The sequence below is a fragment of the Saccopteryx leptura genome, chromosome 1 (genome assembly GCF_036850995.1).
Source record: "Saccopteryx leptura isolate mSacLep1 chromosome 1, mSacLep1_pri_phased_curated, whole genome shotgun sequence".
NCBI classification, from domain to species: Eukaryota; Metazoa; Chordata; class Mammalia; order Chiroptera; family Emballonuridae; genus Saccopteryx; species Saccopteryx leptura.
The window spans coordinates 29,368,782-29,383,085 of record NC_089503.1 but is presented as its reverse complement, the minus strand read 5'-3'; the positions used below and the strand labels follow the sequence as shown (position 1 = coordinate 29,383,085).

The window sequence follows — 14,304 nt, the reverse complement described above, 5'->3', positions numbered from 1 at the left end:
CCAGTGGCTCATTGGTTTGAGCGTCAGCCCTGGGCACTGAGGATAGCTTGGTTGATTTGACTATGGGTCTGAGATGGGGATTGCCGGGTGGATCCCGGTTGGGCACACGCGGGAGTCTGTTTCATTGTCTCCCCTCCTCTCACTTAAAAAAAACAACTTGAAATGAAATTTTTATAAGTGCATATATTTTGATTAAAAAAACTTTGCAGTGTTAACCTTAAGGTTATTGTGAGATTTATTGTTAAATGTAGGCAATTTAGTTTTGTTTTTAATGTTGTAAATGTTTTAGTTTGTCCGTTGGTACTTTGCATTGGGTAAATTAATCACTAGAGATTATGCACAATTTTACTGGTTTCTTAATAGGCCTTGTCTAACTATATGTAAACTCGTATTTGTATTACAGTTATAAGTATGAGTTGCTGATATATTTATAACTTTGTTTTGCTTTAAGAATGCTAGCTAATTTTGAAATGGAATTTTTCTGGATTGACATGTAGAATTTGTCAGTTTTATAGAAGTTTTGATGGGTTGAAGGTTGTATGTCATAAGTATCTACTATGAGAACATATATATAAGTATTTGTGTTGTATTTCATAAATATCTCCATGTTTTTTCTTCATAGGTATGCAATCTTCAGCAGCAACTGAGCTGTTTGTTACTGGACCTTTGCCAACCACTGGAACACTTCCACCTTCTGCCCTCTCTGCTTATCAGCATCCCCCCAACTTTAGCAATAGAAACTTTGCTACCACCTCACCTTTGGTGCTTCAGGATTCAACTTTTAACACTACATCAAATGGAATTTTAAATCCTCATGACCCTTTGCTACAAATCAAAACTTCCCAGGGAACTGTTCCAACTGCTTTGGCATTTGAGCGCCTGGGCAGTTCTGTGTTAAGTAACAGCATACCACCTCAGTCCTCAACATATCGCTCAGCGCAAGAGTCTGCACCCCATCTTTTACAACCTCAGTTCAGTTTGTTACCTTCAGCACTTGGGGGAACCCAGCAAACTCCTCAAGCCTACAGTTCAACTCTCTTTACTAATTCTACTGCTTCCATCGAAAGAGCTCTTCGAGAATGTAGTGTTATTAAACACCACCAGAGGCCTTCAGGTACCCAGTCTATTCAGGCACAACTGACTGGTTCACAGCATTCCTTACACAGTTACCTATCAAATGCAAGTGTAGTTAATTTTCAAGAAACAAGCAGGCAGTCATCTTTATCCTGTAGCCCAGTTGGAGAGTCCACTCAGGTGAGCAATGGAGGATTGCAGCAGAAGACCTCCCAGGTCTCAGTAGAACTTGCTCAGTCTTATTCTTCTGCAGTTCCATCATCAGGGTATCTTCCTTCCACTACAAAAGTAAAAAGCTGTTCTACAAAACAACCACTCACATCGACTAAGACCCCAAAACCTCAAAGTATAATCTCCCCTGTGCAAACACTAAGCTATTCCAAACCTTTACATAACCAGAGTTCTATAATATCGGGCCAAGCACAAATTTATTCTACAGCGCAACTACCAAGCCTTTTATCAGTTAGTCAGTCTCAAAATTATGGTTTAGTACAGCCACATAATGTGCCATCTATTGTTCATTCACAGGTTTATAGGTCCAGCAAAGTTGAAAAGTTGCCATCCTTATATAAAACACTTAACTTTTCTGGCTCATCTCAGACTGTAACTACAGAAAATCAGACACTTGATTATTCTCATCAGCAAGAGGTATTATCCTCAGTTACAAACGAGAATTACCCTGCTCAAACAAGAGATCCATCTTCAGTTAGCCAGTCTCAAAGTTATTCATCAGGTCATTCTCAGGGTTTATCACCAGTTAGCCAGACACAGGTTAATTATTCATCTCAATCACAAGTTCTGTCAGTTGTTAGTCCTTCAGAAAGCTATGTGTCAGGGCAGCCCCTAACATTAACGGCTCCTTCTCTTTCTTATTCTTCCGCCTCTCAGGCTCCGAGTTTGCCAGATTCTAGCACAACCCAGAGTTATATTTCTATGCATTCTTCCCAAAATGCTCAGGCTCAAGGGTCATCATCTCCTCAGTCACAAAAGTTTTTGCCTGCCGTCCAGTCATCATCATTTACGTCCTCTACTCATTGTCAGACCTTACAGGATAATATACCTTCTCCTGATCCAAAATCTTACAGTGAAAGAAAACTTGACTCAAATGTTTATACATCTTCAAAGCAAGAAGATGATTTTCCAATGCAGGAGTTACAAGTATTACAGCCACAAGTATCTCTTGAGTCATCAACCCAAAGGCTATCTGATGGGGAAATTAATGTTCAGGAAGCAGCTTATAAGGTATCAAAGTCAGATGGCAGATATTCTCAGAGTGTCATCAGAAGTAATTCCCATCTTGAAGATCAGGTTGTTGGGATTGCTCTACAAGGTTCAAAAAAAGAAGAAAGTATGCTTGCTTCAGTGACACAACTTAACCAACAAATTGGCCAAGTCAGTAATGCAGCAACCCTCGATATTAAGAAGGCAACTGATTTGATGCAAACTCCACAAATAAGGGTGAATACTAAAGACCTAAACCAGCAGCATTCTCTTATACATAAGGTACATGAAGCCAAGGTGCAGGAGCAGCATGATCAAATAATTAATGCCTCATCTCAGATTCAAATTCCAAATCATGCTTTAAGGCATGAACATCAGGTATCTCTTCCGAACACACAGATCCTTTTAGAGTCTGCCTGTGATTTACAAATTCTTCAGCAGTCAATACTGCAGGCAGGTTTAGGACACGTAAAGCCATCTTTACAAGTACAGCGTGTTCCAAGTCCTCAACAAATAGTACATCCTTTTCTTCAAATGGATGGTCATATTATTCAGAGTAATAGTGATAATTCTCAGCAGCAGCTCCATACTCAAAATTCTGAAATTATGAAAATGGACCTCTCTGAGTCTTCAAAACCTTTACAACAACAACTAATGACAAAGGGCCATTTTAGTGAAGCAAATCAACACGATTCAAAGAATCATTTTGTTTCCCTTGGATCAATATGTTTCCCAGAGGCAATGCTTCTGAGTGATGAAAGAAATATTTTATCAAATGTAGATGATATCTTAGCAGCTACAGCAGCAGCTTGTGGGGTTACTCCTTCTGATTTTTCCAAGTCAACTTCAAATGAAACCATTCCGGTTGTTGAAGATGTTGATTCTAAATCTCATTTTCAGCAGTCATTAGATGTCAGGCATGTGAGTTCAGATTTTAACTCTATAACAGCTACAGTAGGAAAGCCACAGAATATAAATGATATTTCCTTAAATGGAAGTCAAGTTACAGTAAACCTTTCACCAGTACCAACCCTTCAGTCAAAAATGACTCTTGATCAACAGCACATTGAAACACCTGGTCAAAATAAAGCATCTAAACTAACTTCACCAGTGGCTGGACAAAATCATGACATCCAGGAGCAGAGCTCTGGCCCATTCAAGAAACAGCCTGCTACCAATCGTGAATCTGAAGAAGATTGTGAAGTTCCTGTTGATAGTTCCTTAAATAACAGAAACCAAGAGTTTGTGTCTAGTAGCAGAAGTATAAGTGGAGAGAGTGCTACATCGGAGAGTGAATTTACCTTAGGGGGTGATGACAGTGGTGTGTCGGTGAACCCAACTGGGAGTACGCTTGCACTGTTGGCCATGGCCCAATCTGGGGATGCAGTCAGTGTCAAGATTGAAGAAGAAAACCAAGATTTACTGCATTTTAACTTACAGAGGAAAAAAACTAAAGGGAAAGGCCTAACTAAAGAGGAAGACAACAGTAATCAGAAACAGCTGAAACGACCTGCCCAAGGCAAACGCCAGAACTCAAGGGGAACAGATATATATTTGCCATATACTCCTCCTCCCTCGGAAGGCTGCCATGATGTTTATCAGCATCAAGAAAAAATGAGACAGAAGATCAAAGAAGTTGAGGAAAAACAGCCAGAAGTCAAAACAGGATTTATTGCCTCTTTCTTAGATTTTCTGAAATCTGGGCCCAAGCAGCAGTTTTCCACTCTTGCTGTACGAATGCCTAACAGGACTAGACGACCAGGGACCCAGACTGTTCGTACGTTTTGTCCCCCACCATTTCCAAAGACTTCATCTACAACACCCACACCTTTAGTGTCTGAAACTGGGGGTAACAGTCCATCAGAAAAAGTTGATAATGAACTAAAAAATGTAGAACATTTATCTTCATTTTCTTCTGATGAAGATGATCCTGGAGCATGCAGTCATGACAGTTATAAAAGCTCCTCTATTACCTTATCTACTTTGGATGCTACTTCTGATAAAAAAAAGAAAACAGGTAAAGTTTTAAAATTTAGATTCATAAATAATGGCTTTCCACTATTATTTTTCTGGCTTTAAGACTGGGTTTTAAGCTTTCTTTGCTTGAAGTAGGTCTGCAAATAAATTTTCAGGACAAAGTACATAGGTAGGTATCTTAGGGACTTATTTTTTTTTATAATATTTCTTGCCTTTAGGAAAGTTCTGGATTTTAGGTTATTTCTGGGGGTTTTTCTTATCTTTTTACTACATGCAACCTAACTTACACGATATGTTATCCAGTCTTGTCTAATCTGAGGCATCATTAGGTGGTTTATGGATATGAGGCATTATACTGAGGGCCTTGATATAGTATAAATTTGCATAATTTCTTGGTATGCCAATCTTATATGAAGATTAACATTACTATTAAATGTGGTTATATTATATGCAGTATTAATATAAGAAAATTTTCCACTGGCCCCAGACTATGTCTAAATCTTTGGATATCTTTTAAGAAGCACTCACTGCACTGCCTTATGTGAATTTACAAGTGTAAATGTTACTTTTTTCAGGAATATCCTAAGGAAAAAAATATTTAAAAAAATAATATAGCTACCATCTCTGTGCCGGGAACTAGTAGCAATGGTGGGAGATTTACATTCTTACCTCCAATATACATATGATATAACAGTAAATGAATTGCCTGGGCCTGTACAGCTAGTCAGTAGCAGAGCTGGAATCTGATTTCAAGTTTGCCTGGTTCTACAGCCTGTATTCTGCATAGCTCTTCTGTATAAAGAGTGGTGCTTCATAAGAGTTAAACCAGGGGTCCCCAAACTTTTTACACAGGGGGCCAGTTCACTGTCCCTCAGACCATTGGAGGGCCAGACTATAGAAAAAAAACTATGAACAAATCCCTATGCACAATGCACATATCTTAAAGTAAAAAAACAAAATGGGAACAAATACAATATTTAAAATAAAGAACAAGTAAATTTAAATCAAACTGACCAGTATTTCAATGGGAACTATGGGCCTGCTTTTGGCTAATGAGATGGTCAATGTCCGGTTCCATATTTGTCACTGCTAGCCGTAACAAGTGATATGATGCGCTTCCAGAGCCGTGAGACGTCACCGGAAGTAGTACTGTACGTAAGCGATGCCACGCTTTGCGGTGCCGCCACATACAGTACTCCAGGAGCACAGGATGCATCCTCTCACTGACCACCAATGAAAGAGGTGCCCCTTCTGGAAGTGCTGCGGGGCCGGATAAATGGCCTCAGGGGGCCGCATGCCGGCGGGCCGTAGTTTGGGGACACCTGATTTAAACCTTGTTTTGTGATGTACATCTTGGCTTCTTTTGGAACTTGAGGCTACCTTTAACTACGAAAGTGACATGAAACAAATGGGTATCCAAAATAATCTATTAGCATAACTATTTGTTAGTATGTTTCTAAAGAATTCTTATTTTGTTATACAGAAAAATTAGCATAATTGTTATATAGAAAAATTAGCATAATGGAAAGTCAGTGTGACAAAGATATTATGGATGTAGCTAATCCTAGTATGATTTTACACTCTTCTACCTCAATTCAGAGTGCTTTGTAATTACTATGATAATTTCACTCTTACATTGGTAAAACAAAACCAAAATAATTTGTTTTAAATTATATGTCTAAAATTAGTTTATTAAAGATAATTTACTATCTCATTTTTAGTTAAAATCATCACTATCAACCCAGTCTTTACTTTTAGGTCTTTGAAATTCTCTTTACCATCCCTATTGCCACCTTTGCTTCAAGAACTCATTTCTTGCTGGGATTATTGCACCAGACTTCTCATTAGAATTCTGCCCACCAGTCTCTACACCAGCCCATCCCCCATGTTATCATCAGACTTATCTTTATTAAAAAGGAAAAGTGATTGATATTTCTCTGCTTTGCAATACTTGGTGCTCAATGGGAGTATAGAGAAATAATATATAAAAATTCTCCTTTCCATTTTCCCTCTTCTGTGACAACTAAATTTCTCGTTGTTCCTTGGACCTATGAGCTCCTTCACTATTATGAGTCTTTAAATGGGTTTTCCACTACCTCCTCTCCATTTTTTACTTTAGTAGACAGTTGTTACCTTTTTTTTTTGTATCTTTCTGAAGCTGGAAATGGGGAGAGACAGTCAGACAGACTCCCGCATGTGCCCGACCAGGATCCACCCGGTACACCCACCAGGGGGCGACGCTCTGCCCCTACGGGGCGCCGTTCTGTCGCGACCAGAGCCACTCTAGCGCCTGGGGCAGAGGCCAAGGAGCCATCCCCAGTGCCCGGGCCATCTTTGCTCCAATGGAGCCTCGCTGAGGGAGGGGAAGAGAGAGACAGAGAGGAAGGAGAGGGGGAGGGGTGGAGAAGCAAATGGGCGCTTCTCCTGTGTGCCCTGGCCGGGAATCGAACCCGGGACTTCTGCACACCAGGCTGACGCTCTACCACTGAGCCAACCGGCCAGGGCGACAGTTGTTATCTTTGAAGACCATTTTCCAAGTCACTTTGTGGAACTTACTCCAGCCAGAATTAGTGCTCACGTCCTCTAAATTCCCAAAGCCTTTAGATATCTCTGAAGGGCAGAAGTTTACATTATAATGAGATCTAATTTATTCATTTTTTTCTTTTATGATTTATGTTTTTTGCCTAACACAGTCATAAAATTTTTCTCCCATTTTCTTCTAGAAGTTTGAAAGTTTTGCATTTTACCTTTATGTCTATGATCCCTTTTTACTTATTATTTTATTAATTTTTAGATAGAGGAGAGAGAGAGAAAGAAAGTGGGGGGGAAGAAGTAGGAAGCATCAACTCGGTAGTAGTTGCTTCTCCTATATGCCTTGACTGGGTAAGCCCACGGTTTTTTAAATTTTTTTTAATTAATTAATTATTTATTTTTTAAAGAGACAGAGAGTGAGTCAGAGAGAGGGATAGACAGGGACAGACAGATAGGAACGGAGAGAGACGAGAAGCATCAATCATTAGTTTTTCATTGCGTGTTGCAACACCTTAGTTGTTCATTGATTGCTCTCTCAAACGTGCCTTGACCACGGCCTTCAGCAGGCCGAGGAACCCCTTGCTGGAGCCAGCGACCTTGGGTTCAAGCTGGTGGGCCTTCCCTCAAACCAGACGAACCCGCACTCCAGCTGGCGACCTCGGGGTCTCAAACCCGGGTCCTCTGCATCCCAGTCCAATGCTCTATCCACTGCACCACCGCCTGGTCAGGCAGCCCAGGGTTTTGAACCAGTGACCTCAACATTCCAGGTTGACCCTTCATCTACTACATCACCATAGGTCAGGACTATTAATTTTTTTAAATTTATTTTTGAGAGAGGAAGGGAGAGAGACAGGAACATCAAGCTGCTCCTGAATGTGCTCTTATCAGGAATGAACTGGCAACCTCAGCACTAGGATGATGCTCCAGCCAACCAGCCAGGGTTTTAGTTTTTGGTTTTTTAAAAAAGAGAAGAAGAGCCCTGGCCGGTTTGCTCAGTGGTAGAGCGTCGGCCTGGCGTGCAGGAGTCCCGGGTTTGATTCCCGGCCAGGGCACACAGGAGAAGCGCCCATCTGCTTCTCCACCCCTCCCCCTCTCCTTCCTCTCTGTCTCTCTCTTCCCCTCCCTCAGCGAGGCTCCATTGGAGCAAAGAGGCCCGGGCGCTGGGGATGGCTCCTTGGCCTCTGCCCCAGGCGCTAGAGTGGCTCTGGTTGCAACAGAGCAACGCCCCGAAGGGGCAGAGCGTCGCCCCCTGGTGGGCGTGCCAGGTGGATCCTGGACGGGCTCATGCAGGAGTCTGACTGTCTCTCCCCGTTTCCAGCTTCGGAAAAATACAAAAAAAAAATACCAAAAAAAAAAAAAAAAAAAAAAAAAGAGAAGAAGGGGCAGAGGGGAGGGAGAAGGGAAGCATTCATTTGTTGTTTCACTTAGTCGTGCACTCATTGGTTGCTTCCCTTGTGTGCCCTGTCCATGATCTAACTTGCAACCTTGTTTCAGGACAATGCTCTTAACTGACTGAGCTAACCCAGGGCCTGATTTCATTTTTGTATACGATATATGATTTCATTTTGTATACGAGGTATGGGTTGAAGCTAATATTTTTACATATAAAAGTCCATCTTTTTCTGTACCATTTGTTGAAAAGACAATCCTTTCTCCGTTGATTGCCTTTGCACTTGTATTAAAATCAATTGATCATATAGTATTTGTATGAGTCTATTTCTGTACTCAGTTCTGCTACATTGATACCAGAAATACTACATTGTCTTAATTGCTATAGCTTTATGGTAAGTCTTGAAATAAGGCAATTTGAGTCCTCCAAACTTGTCTTTTTCAAAATTGTTTTTTTTTTTTAATTTTATTTATTCATTTTTAGAGAGGAGAGAGAGCGAGGGAGAGAGAGAGAGACAGAGAGAGAGAAGGGGGGAGGAGCTGGAAGCATCAACTCCCATATGTGCCTTAACCAGGCAAGCCCAGGGTTTCGAACCAGCGACCTCAGCATTTCCAGGTTGACGCTTTATCCACTGTGCCACCACAGGTCAGGCTCAAAATTGTTTTGCCTATTTTAGTTCCTTTCTTTTTTCCCACATAAGTTTTCAAATCAGTTGTTGGGATCTATAAAAACTTCTGCCAGGATTTTTGAGTTCCTTAAATCTAGCAATTTGAGAAAAATTGAACTGTTAACATACTGAGTCTTAACAATTTATGAACATTTTTTATTTCTTTCACTAATCCTTTTTTGTAGTTTTAGACATAGAAACTCTGAACATGCTTTGTTAGATTTGTTCTTGAATTTTTTTGGGGTGCTATTTATTATAAATTATACTTTTAAAAGTTTTTAATTTCCAGTTATTCATTGGTAGATTATACAAATACAGCTGACTTTTATATGTTGATATAAAATCCTGTGAATCTGTACAACTCATTTATTTATTTTAGGATTGTTTTCCTTTTAGATCCCATAGGATATTCTAAGTAGTATATGATATCATCTGCAAATACAGTTTTATTTCTCCTTTTCCACTCATATCTTTTTTCATTCTTATTTCATATACAGGCTAGAATTCCCTATACAGTGTTTAATGAGAGTGGTGAATTTGGACATCCTGATCACATCCTGGTTATGTTCTTGATCTCTGGGGGAAAGAAATCAGTCTCACCATTAAGTTTGATGTTAACTGTCAGTTTTTTGTAGATCCCTTTTATCATGTTAAAGAAGTTCCTTACACTTTTTAGTTTACTGGCAGTTTTTTGTTTTGTTTTTTACAGAGAGAGTCAGAGAGAGGGATAGACAGGGACAGACAGACAGGAACGGAGAGATGAGAAGCATCAATCATCAGTTTTTCGTTGTGACATTTTAGTTGTTCATTGATTGCTTTCTCATATGTGCCTTGACCATGGGCCGTCAGCAGACCGAGCAACCCCTTGCTTGAGCCAGCGACCTCGGGGTCTCAAACCTGGGTCTTTCACATCCCAGTCCAATGCTCTATCCACTGCACCACCGCCTGGTCAGGCTACTGGCAGTTTTTATAATGAATTCAGGTTGAATTTTGTCAAATGCTTTTTCTTCATCTGTTGTAATGATCATGCAGTTTTCTTATTTAGCCTGTCAATATGGTGAATTATATTGATTTTTAAATATGTATTTGTGGCATTGCATTCCCAGGATAAACCCCACTGACTTTAATATATTACCTTTTTTAATACTTTAATCATGGATTTAGTCTTCTAATGTTTTTGCATCTGTGTTTACAGTGGATATTAGTATATAGTTTTATTTTTGTAATGCCTTTGTCTGGTTTTGGTAACTGGTTATTGCTGACTTCATAAATGAATTGGGAGCATTCTCTTCTTTAATATTTTCTGTAAAAGATTTGGTAGTATTACTTCCACAAATGTTTGGTTGAATTTGCTAGTCAGAAAGTTTTTAACCATGAATTAAGTTATCTTTTCAGAGACAGAGTCAGGGAGAGGGACAGATAGGTACAGACAGACCAGAAGGGAGAAAGATGAGAAGCATCAATTCTTCCTTATGGCATCTTAGTTGTTAATTGATTGCTTTTTCATATGTGCCTTTACAGAAGGGAGTGCATGGCTACAGCATAGCCAGTGACCTTTGGGCTCAAGACAGCGACCATGGGGGTCATGTCTGTGATCTCATGCTCAAGCCAGCAACCCTGCATTCAAGCCGGTGAGCCCGCACTCAAGCTGGTAACCTGAGGGTTTCAAACCTGGGTCCTCTGAGTCCCAGTCCAATACTCTATCTGCTGTACCACCTCCTGGTCAGGCTCAGTTAGCTTCTTTTTTGTATTTTTCTGAAGTTGGAAACAGGGAGGCAGTCAGACATCCGACCGGGATCCACCTGGCATGCCCACCAGGGGGCGATGCTCTGCCCATCTGGGGCCTTGCTCTGTTGCAACCAGAGCCATTCTAGCGCCTGAGGCAGAGGCCATAGAGCCATCCTCAGCGCCCGGGCCAACTTTGCTCCAATGGAGCCTTGGCTGCAGGAGGGGAAGAGAGAGACAGAGAGGAAGGAGAGGGGGAGGGGTGGAGAAGCAGATGGGCGCTTCTCCTGTGTGCCCTGGCCGGGAATCGAACCCAGGACTCCTGCACGCCAGGCCAACGCTCTACCACTGAGCCAACAGGCCAGGGGCTCAGTTAGCTTCTTAATGCTAAACCTTTTAAAAAATATTCTACCATTTACTCTACTTGGTTATGATGAATTATTTTAACCCATTGCCAGATTTAAGTTGCTGTTATTTTCTTTGTGATTTTTACAACTAGATTTTGTAAATGAGGTAGTTTATAGTGGGTTTTTTGGGGGGCAGGGGTTTACTGTTTTTGTATATAGGAATATTCTGATCTTATAAATAGAAGACGTTTACCACATATTTATTATAGGGATTTGGTTAAACTTTCTAAGACTGTATCTGGGACTTTGCAGTTTTTTCCTGAAGTAGTATAATCTATCTGAGTTAATTTAAGAAAGGTGTGGTTTTTTTTAGTAAAATCATCCCTTTCACTTAATTTTAAAGTTTGTTGTTATAAAATTGTTCATAGTATTCACATAAGATTTTAGCCTCCTCTATTTCTGTAGTTACATTCTTGTTGCAAATGATTATTGCAGTCGTTTTGATGATCAGTCTGTGTAAAGTTTGCCTATTTAATGAGTATTTTTAAGGAACCAATATATTTTCTTTTTCTTGGTCCTGGTCCTGTTATCATTTTTTACTCACTTTTTCTTATTGTCTGCTGTTATAAGTTATTTTTACCTATTTTCCCTAAGTTCAATTTAATATTCTTTAGCTTCTTGAGTTTAATACTTAGTTACTTTTTTGTATTTGCTAGTTTTCTTTTTATTTATTTATTTATTTTGTATTTTTCTGAAGCTGGAAACGGGGAGAGACAGACAGACTCCCGCATGCGCCCGACCGGGATCCACCCGGCACGCCCACCAGGGGGCGATGCTCTGCCCCTCCGGGGCGTCGCTCTGCCTTGACCAGAGCCACTCTAGCGCCTGGGGCAGAGGCCAAGGAGCCATCCCCAGCGCCCGGGCCATCTTTGCTCCAATGGAGCCTTGGCTGCGGGAGGGGAAGAGAGAGACAGAGAGGAAGGAGGGGGGGTGGAGAAGCAAATGGGTGCTTCTCCTATGTGCCCTGGCCGGGAATCGAACCTGGGTCCCCCGCACGCCAGGCTGATGCTCTACCGCTGAGGCAACCGACCAGGGCCTCTTTTTATTTTTTTTTATGACAATGACAGAGGAAGTCAGAGAAAGTGACAGACAGACATGAAGGGAGAGATGAGAAACATCAATTCTTCATTGTGGCTCCTTAGTTGTTCATTGACTGCTTTCTCATATGTGCCTTGACCGTGGGACTACAGCAGACCGAGTGACCCCTTGCTCAAGCCAGCAACCTTGGGCTCAAGCTGGTGAGCCTTGTTCAAACCAGATGAGCCCGCGCTCAAGCTGGCGACCTTGGGGGTCTTGAACCTGGGTCTTCACATCCCAGTCCGATGCTCTGTCCACTGCGCTACCACCTGATCAGGCTGTATTTGCTTGCTTTCTAATGAAAGGCATTAAAGTATTAAATGTTTTTTCTTTGCACCACACTCTGGCTCCATTTCTCTGGTTTCAATTTGTAATGTTCTCACTGTCCTTTTAAATATTACAGTTTTAATTTCCTTTTTAACCCAAGAATTATTAAAAATGGTGGGTTTTGGCCCTGGTTAGGTAGCCCAGTTGGTTAGAGCATTGTCCCAATATGCCAAGGTTGCAGGTTTAATCCCTGGTCAGTGCACATAAAAGAATCAGAATGAATGCATAAATAAATGGAACAATAAATCCGTGCTTCTCTCTCTCTCAAATCAATCAATAAAAAAAGTTTAAGGCCTGACCTGTGGTGGTGTGGTGGCGCAGTGGATAAAGCATCGACCTGGAAATGCTGAGGTCAGAAATGCTGAGGTCGCCGGTTGGAAACCCTGGGCTTGCCGGGTCTAGACACATATGGGAGTTGATGCTTCCAGCTCCTCCCCTCGTCTCTCTCTCCTCTCTAAAATGAATAAATAAAAAATAAAAATTAAAAAAAAAAAAGTTTAAAAAAGAGAATGGTGAGGTTTGCCTGTTTAGAAGGTTTTGGTGTTTCTTGTTGTTTTTGGTATTTTATTACTAATGTGTGGCCCAATTGTATTGTGATTAGGGAATATGGCTTAAATAATGTCTGCATTTTTAAATGTATGGGAATTTATTAGTAGCTTGTATATGGTCAGTTTTTATAAATTCCATGAGTACCAAGAGATCATATATTTTATTTGGCAATATTGTTTCAATTCTTTATATCTTTTTGTTTGTTTGCTTAATATAATAAATGACATTAGGTTATATAAGAAAATGTATATGTGTATGTTGGAGGTAAAGACAGAGCTAGATAGAATTTACCTAAAGTATCCCAGCAACTATAAAAGGGGTGATGGATGGATAGATGAAAGTATACCAAAATGTTTGTGGGTTTTTACCACTGGGTTATATGGTATCATGAGTATTCTCAACTTTTGTGTGTGATTGAAATTTTTAGTAATAAAAATGTTTTTTAAAATCCTCCCTATCCTTGTTTTTAGATTGTTTGATCTGTTGATTCCTGAAAAAGGTGTGTTAAGTTTCCAACTATATTTAATTATTTTCCTAACACTGTTTACTTGGTATATTTCCTTTTATCATAATAAAATCTTTTTCTCATTTCTGTTTTTAATATTCCCATACTTTGAGCCCTGGCCGGTTGGCTCAGCGGTAGAGCGTCGGCCTAGCGTGCGGAGGACCCGGGTTCGATTCCCGGCCAGGGCACACAGGAGAAGCGCCCATTTGCTTCTCCACCCCTCCGCCGCGCTTTCCCTCTCTGTCTCTCTCTTCCCCTCCCGCAGCCGAGGCTCCATTGGAGCAAAGATGGCCCGGGCGCTGGGGATGGCTCTGTGGCCTCTGCCCCAGGCGCTAGAGTGGCTCTGGTCGCAACATGGCGACGCCCAGGATGGGCAGAGCATCACCCCCTGGTGGGCAGAGCGGCGCCCCTGGTGGGCGTGCCGGGTGGATCCCGGTCGGGCGCATGCGGGAGTCTGTCTGACTGTCTCTCCCTGTTTCCAGCTTCAGAAAAATGAAAAAAAAAAAAAAAAAAAAAAAAAAAAAAAAATATTCCCATACTTTTTTATTATTATAAGTATATTTAGTGCATTTTTCCATATCTCTGTTTTCTTTCTTTCAGAACATTTTTACTTTTTTAATTTTTTTAATTTTTTTTACTTTTTATTTTAATTGAAAAGGGGGAGGGAACGAGAATGAGAAGTATCATCTCATAGGTGCTTCACTGTAGCTGTGCATTGATTGCTTCTCATGTTCCTTGACTGGGGATTGGACCTTGGATTCAAGCCGAGCCAGTGACCCCACACCTCAAGCAGGCCAGCCAGCACTGAAGCTGGCAACCTCAGTGTTCTGGGTCAACACTCTTTACCTACTGC

At 40.9% G+C, this 14,304-nt stretch overlaps 1 protein-coding gene across 3 annotated transcripts in view; it reads left to right on the top strand.

The window, feature by feature from the left end:
- QSER1 (glutamine and serine rich 1) overlaps positions 1–14,304 on the top strand; it is an 89,477-nt gene that overhangs the window by 31,477 nt on the left and 43,696 nt on the right. For all 3 annotated transcript variants that reach the window (XM_066363654.1, XM_066363641.1, XM_066363649.1), the window contains one exon: positions 623–4,312. In XM_066363654.1, the coding sequence (XP_066219751.1) occupies positions 623–4,312 (3,690 nt within the window). The remainder of the gene's footprint in view (positions 1–622; positions 4,313–14,304) is intronic.